General features: G+C 38.4%; 1 protein-coding gene across 1 annotated transcript in view; it reads left to right on the top strand.

Moving 5' to 3' along the window:
• LOC107728763 (protein KIBRA-like) overlaps positions 1–7,300 on the top strand; it is a 50,474-nt gene that overhangs the window by 36,060 nt on the left and 7,114 nt on the right. Inside the window, exons 10-16 of the mRNA XM_016539043.1 lie at positions 237–326; positions 1,260–1,786; positions 2,439–2,556; positions 2,641–2,808; positions 4,320–4,512; positions 4,628–4,765; positions 5,311–5,375. Coding sequence (XP_016394529.1) covers positions 237–326; positions 1,260–1,786; positions 2,439–2,556; positions 2,641–2,808; positions 4,320–4,512; positions 4,628–4,765; positions 5,311–5,375 — 1,299 coding nt within the window. The remainder of the gene's footprint in view (positions 1–236; positions 327–1,259; positions 1,787–2,438; positions 2,557–2,640; positions 2,809–4,319; positions 4,513–4,627; positions 4,766–5,310; positions 5,376–7,300) is intronic.

Raw genomic sequence — 7,300 nt, 5'->3', positions numbered from 1 at the left:
TTTTGTAGGCATTAAACTGCCAGAATTTTAAAAGACGATATCTCTGTTTGCATTTAACTTTCAGCTTCGTAACTTTGCAGATATTGTTTATGCTCAAACAGCAACATTACAAACTAACTAACATTAAAAAAGTGAAATCGCAATGAACCACCCCTTTAAAGAGAAGTTGGTCTGTTCCAATTCCTAACCCCAATAATAAACAATTGTCACAAAGTTCTCTCTGTTGCTTTGTTCAGGTTAAAACTGCATTATAGAAGAAACAAACTAGTGAAGGAGCTGGAAGAGACGGTGAGGTTGGCGTCTTCCCTGCACACCCAGCTGAAAAGGTATTCTCCAACCCTGGCATTTAAATAAAATAGACAAATTCAAATGACACTCATAATATTGACAACATGTTTACTTTTTCTGTCTGTTGTCTAATTGGGATGCACCAGTGTTAATTATTCTATATGATAAACTGGTGATTACATTCATATAAATGCCACTATTGTCAATAAACAGGAAACAGATGTTATTAAAATTTTATAAAAAAAAAAATGCAATTTTGTCTAAATAAAAATGCAACATTAAAAAAAGGAAAATCAGTCATTTTAAATGCTACAAGTGAAATCAGACATTATAGTTTTCTATATATGACATAATATTTATAATATTATAGAATAATTTACTCACTCTCATGTCATTTTAAACCCATAATTTTTATTATAAAAGATATTTGTAATATTCTCCTTTTTTAATATTCACACACACACACACACACACACACAAAGGCTTAAAAAGGCTTCAAAGAGAGAAAAAAAACTTAATTTGCAGTTTTAAATATATGCAGCAAGGGGAAGCTGCATGTCGTAAGAACTTTTCATGACAATATATGATGTAATGACTTTGCAATAGGAATGCTCAAACTTATCCAAAGAATCAGACTTCTGAAGTTATAAAACGATGCAACCGAACGCTCTTGGTAACTTAGTAACAATAGTTTTGCATTTACCATTTATTTTGACTAATGCCTAATTCATCTTCAGCGTCTAGTTAAGGCACATCAAAGGCATCTTGCATGGAGGAACAGTCCCTTGTGTGTCTAATGAGCCTGCCATGCCTTAATTTAGCATGTTTGCTTTAAAGCAGAATTCATTTGATGTTAAGACTTGAAATAGGGTAGAGTGAGATGATATGAATCAGATGAACTGGAGCTGCTTTCTGAATAACTTCCCTGCTCTCCTTCTGTCCCTCCCGCTGTCTCTTTCCATCAACTCCAGTCTGTCAGCCAGCACGCTATCATGTTCCTCAGGCAGCAGCCGTGGATCGTTGACTTCCAGCCGAGGATCCCTGGCCACCTCCAGCTTGGGCTCCACGTCCTCTCTCAGCTTCACAGACATCTACCTGGAGCAGCCTGAATTGGGTGACCCTGACTTTCAGAACAAACTGGACTCTATATTGCAGGAGGGAAGTACCTCTGGCTACAGGCCCTCCAGCTCCATCACCACCATCCATGAGAACGAGGTCTCGTCCTCCTCCAGGCAAGTTGGCAGTGGGCCGGGGGTGGGCCAGAGAACCCAAGTACTGCGGCTGTCAGAGACACCTCACTCCATGAGCTCACTGTCCCCACGTTCCTCGCTTTCTTCCCTCTCTCCTCCTTGCTCACCCCTTGTTACTGATGCTTCCTTCCTGTCGGGAGAGGCCTTCTCCGGTCCAGCCTCACAGTTGGATTTAGATCTGCAAACCAGGCTAATGGAACTACGGTTAGAAGAGGACCACCAACAGGGTGCAGTGGAGTCTTTGAAAGGTACATGGCTCTTTCCATGAAAAAAACTGCTTCATATCTTAGCTCATCAAGCTGTCATGGACATTTGTATTACTGATAGATACCTTTTAATTCTTGCCATGATAAAGTTTATTGTTTATAGGTAAGTTAACTAAAGGATTAATCGACTGATTAGAAAATAATCAACAGATTAATCGTAAAAATAATCATGATTTGACTAAACTGGGGTAAAAAGAGATGAATATGATTATTGAATAATGTTTTGAATGAAAATCTAAAAGATTAATAGCAGAAGTTACTGCTATTATTAATTGGTAAACTAACTAGAGGATTATTTGACTAATAAGAAAATAATCAGTAGATTAATTGTAAAAATTATTTAAATTTTAACTTTAAAAAAAAAATAGTATAAAAGATTTTCAACAACCAAAAAAACATTTCTAAGAACTTGGCAAGATTTTCCCTTTTATTTATCGTGGTAACTTTATTTGTCATCCGCAATCCAGAATTCCATCTGAAACTAGAGAAAGCCTCTGAATGTCTAGTATGATAGGGTAGATTTACAGCTCACTCATCTAGCCCAGCAGGTGAGCTCGCTCGAGATCAGGAACCTAACACCCATCCAGAGTGGCGTGGTGTTAAATTTCTACTCCCCCCTTTTCTGTGCCTGCAGATGCTGTTACGCAAACGAGGATGTCTGGGCCAGGATCGAAGAAGGCAGGAGTAACGTCAGCAGTGTCTGACGAATCAGTAGCAGGCGATAGCGGGGTATATGAGCCCTCAGAGAAGAGGTAGGCCACTAGAGTTTTGTTAAAAGTGGCGTTTTATCACAGACCCTGATTCAGATAGTAAAATGGTGCTGTTCATTCCCACAGGTCGGGACTTCCTGTTGAGCAACAGCTGGGTTATGATGACGGGAGCTCAGCAAGTAGTTCTCAGATCAAACTCGGCCTGAAGTATGAAGCGAAAGACAAGAAGTTCACAGTGTTCGTAATGCAGCTCTCCAACTATAGCGCACTCTCCCTGCCAGCCAACCAGAACATGTGAGGATTGCGCTGTCTCCTCTAGCTTCATTTAAAGCTGATGGAGACATTAATTTTATTCAGCATGATGTAATTTTGATGATGCATCTCTTCTAGGGAAATGTGCTGGGTTTTACAAATGGAATTAACCCTTTCAATAGTTGGAAAATGGTAATATAAAGTGGAGGAATCGATTCACGGATACTTTGCAATTTTTTCTGATTGTTTTTCTGTTGATTCTGGATCGGTCCATAAAATTTTTTTTATGTGACTGAGAGTTAAAGGGGTCATATGATGCGATTTCAAGTTTTCCTTTCTCTTTGGAGTGTTACAAGCTGTTTGTGAATAGATAAGATCCCTAAAGTTGCAAAGACTAAATAACACCGCCCAAATGTTCACGCAAAGAAAGAAGGCGTAACTTTTATTCTCGCTGTAGTATTGTTGCTGCCGCCATGTCGTGAAGTCGTGTGTTTCGTTGCGAAAGCGAAAATACTTTGTTTGGCCTTCCAAAAGAGGACACAACTAGAAATCAGCGGTTAAGTTGTATTTACAACACTGTTCCAGAACAGTTCAAACCAAATATTCAAATGTGTGCAGCGCATTTTACGGAGGACTGTTGCCTGAACCTGGGAGAGTAGCCTACAATGCCGGCTGTTCTGACTCACAGCCTGTAAGTGCGTTTTCATATTTAAAGAATTTGCCACTGACTGTTCAAACGTGAGTTTTGAGCAGTGTAGAGTAGCACTTGTTGTTTGTCGTTTCTCCGATCACAAATGCAGACATTTTTTATGTTTACAGTTTTATGTTTACGATGCAACGCAACACGTAAAAAGACCATATAAGTCATTATAATCCGTAATTATGTTCCCACTGGATGCTACAAATGCCTCGTTTATAATGGGTTTTTATTGTTTTTGTCTTGTCGCACCGGGACAATTCAGGCATTCGGCCAATCACAACGCACTAGATAGCTGGCCAATCACAGCACACCTCGCTTTTTCAGACCGATGAGCTTTGTAAAAATCGACGCGTTTCAGAAAGGCGGGGCATAGAGGAGAAACAATAATGTACAGTATGTGGAAAATAATGTGTTTTTTTAACCTTAAACCGCATAAACACATTTCATTATACCAAATACACAAAATAACGTTCTTCTAATAATGTTCTTTTTTAGCAACGTCATATGACCCCTTTAATAATTCCTGTGTACATATCAAACAGACATTTTATTATGGCTTTTATGTGTAATAATTGCAATTCAGCAACTATAATGCCTCTGCACTTTTGCTGAACAATTGAGATGCCTTGAGAATCATTTTGGAATTGAATCTTAACTCCTTGAATTGACATTTTATAAACCCAAGGTTGTTTTTTCCCCACAACCATTTTTTGGAGTTAAAACCCTTGAGTTGAGAACCACTGATCAATGACTGGCCAATTCTTGTCCTGTTTTGGCATGTGGATGCTCATCTCTGATACGAAAGGCCATCTCTAATTGGAGTTTGAATTCTTTTGGATTTAATCTGTTGCAGATATGTCCGTGTGGTGGTACTGCCATGCTCAGAGCCCGTTCGCTGCCTGTTCCGCACCCACGGGTCTCTGCTGCAGGAACCCTTAGAGTTTAAGGAAGCGTTTAGCCTCCAGATGTCCTCCGCTGCTCTCAGACAGAAGACTCTACGCATTGATGTCTGTACCACCAGCAAGTCTGGTCGAGAGGACTGTCTAGTGAGTTTCTAATGCGAGAAAACAAACAGAGTGATGATGTCTAAATAAAGTCATATAATGCTTTGTGTATATGGGCCTGGGTTTATTCAGTTCTTGTCTTTTTTTCTCTTGAAAGGCTGGTGCTCAGATCAGTTTGGCTGATGAAGAGTATTCAGAGGAGTTGTGCACCAAGTGGTACAACCTCCTCAATTGCACATACATGCCAGTGGATGGAAATCACAAGGAAACAGAGGTCTCTGTTCAGCAGCAGCTGGTAAAACCAGCACACACACACACAAACACACACACACACACACACAATCCTCAACTCATTTGACCTCATCACAGCCAAATGCCTTTTTAATATTCTTGGAATCGGTCTTGCCAAATTGCTAAGCTTATTGAGGAACAAGGAACCTTCATTAATATTATATTAATTTCTTTCATCATTCAGATGAAGAAATGGATTCTTTCTTGCCCAAACAGTTCTTTCTGGTCTCTAATACCGTTGATGATCAAATTACATAGAATTAGTTGCTTTGCTTCTTATCAGCTGTTTCGAATTTACAAACAGCCTGTTCTGTTAAGATGGATTAAGGAAATATATCTGCATTTTACTGTCACTTTCCACGAATAAGGTACAAAATAAGGCCTGAGGCTCTCATGATTTGTGTCTTACTTTCTCAAAATAAAATATTTAGTTTTTAATTGTTGGATGCAATGGAGATGGTCAAGACCTCGGAGTTGGGACTGACCAAACCAAATTTTTTTTTTTTTTTTTTTTAAATACATGATCTTCATCTCTTTATTTATTTTTAGACTCCAGCTCCCAGCACCTCAGAGAGTACTGTTGCACGCCTGGAGAATGCTCCTCTGGAGGACTGGTATGTTACCTGTCACAACTTGTATAATAAGCTTTAATACCATTTAGCACAGCTGTCAACATAACAATATGTCAGTGTGAGTCTGGGTTTCATATCACATGCAGTATCCCACCCAGCATCCACACAAACAATTAACAAGCTGTTTGGATCTCATATTCCTTCTCTTTCTTATCCAACCCCTATTTTCCTATTGAATGACCTTTCTGCTGTCTCGTGGGAATTCATCATAGCATGATGGCACACGGTGACTCACTTTTCCTGATGTTTGATCTGCTCCGCCAAAATTACATTAGTAATGTAAACAGGATGAACAACTAATCCAAGTGCAGTGCATGAGCAATACTGAGTGGCATTCTTCTCTCATGCCAATTTCTGGACTCTTTTGAGGTCGCTTCTCTGTAAATTAGCTCACCGTGCCACCTGTTGATTGGCTGAAGGGCAGTCTCATGATTATAACCAAAACAGCACTACAAGACCTGATTGTTTCAGATGATGATTCAACCAAAACCACCTGCCATAGAACTTAAAAACAAGGACAGGAATGTGGCATGGCTGCATTTTTTTTAGAGCATTTCCACCCTCACTCACACTTGCTTCTGAAAGGTTGCAGACTAGAAAAGTTATAGTGTTGATCTTTTAGGAACATTATGGTTTGACTGAACCATGTCACAGCAATAACTTTCGGTTTAATTTGGAGCACTGTGACTTTCAGTACTGATGGCTTGAATGATGCCAAACAAAAATATGTTAATTAACTTACATTATTGGTACTATTAAAAATATTAATTTCAAATTATTACTGTTTATTATTTATATATTTATTATAAATAAATTACTTCGTTAAAGAAAACTACCAAAAATCTCTAAAATTTTCTTCATTAATTAAATAAAATAAAATAATAATAATTTAATTGCATCTACTACATGTGTTGGAATTCTACGGGCGAAATGCAGTCATCTAAATAGAAATCTGTGCAATCTGGAGTTTTGCATGAGGCAAAATATTTTTTAATGTGGATTCAAGTTTGTTGTTCAAACTTTGAATCTGCTGTGTTGACCAATAAAAAGGTACTTAGCTTGGAAGTGACCTCTGAATAAGTGGTGCTTCAACATTGATACACTGTCCTTGCCCCCAAAAGTTTTACTAATGTGAAAGCTAAATTAATTAACAGAGAAATTACTTTCATTACTTGGACAAAATTAACTTTTGGTCTTAACCATAACTATATGGATAAAATCCATAATAAACAATTTGTGCGTACTTAAATGGATGGAAACTAAAGTATCACTGAAACTAAATGAAAGCAAAACTAAAAGAAGTAATTTTCGTATGATAAAAATGAAACCAAAATAAAATAACCAAAATCAAAACTATTTATTTACCGTTAGAACTGACTGAAACAAAACTGAAATAAAAAAAACATGCATGGGAAAATTTTTGAGCCATAATAACTAGGGGTGGGACAATATATCGATATGGCGATATATCGTTGTCCTTTTCCATGCGATACGAGAATCGATATCTGGCGCCAAATATCGATATTTTAATTATTACAATAAGGCGCTCTATATAGATTTCCCTGCTCCCAGCGTCTAAAAATGCGTGGAAATCGCGGTTGCGCCATTTCCACCTTTCCAAACCGCTCTAAGCAACCATGAACCGCGTTGTCTATGAAGATGGGGAAGCACGAGGAACCGAAGGATAAACAGATTTCCAGCCACTGTATTAGCTCTACTGTTATATATAGGTTTATGGAAATAAAAATATGGAACTAAAAAACTGCCACGGAACAGCTATCAGCGTGGACCATAGGCACTGATCACGTTATTACTGCAGAGCGCATAATCAGTCCATGAGTAGCCTAACCGCTCCGCTCGGATCGCAGGTGGATTTCCCTCACTAACTATAAGTGAGAGAGTGCCGC

The sequence above is a fragment of the Sinocyclocheilus rhinocerous genome, unplaced genomic scaffold (assembly GCF_001515625.1).
Source record: "Sinocyclocheilus rhinocerous isolate Xijiao unplaced genomic scaffold, SAMN03320098_v1.1 scaffold2322, whole genome shotgun sequence".
In the NCBI taxonomy this organism is placed as follows: domain Eukaryota; kingdom Metazoa; phylum Chordata; class Actinopteri; order Cypriniformes; family Cyprinidae; genus Sinocyclocheilus; species Sinocyclocheilus rhinocerous.
Note: the sequence above shows the minus strand (reverse complement) of the source record. Positions and strands in the feature narration are given on the sequence as shown.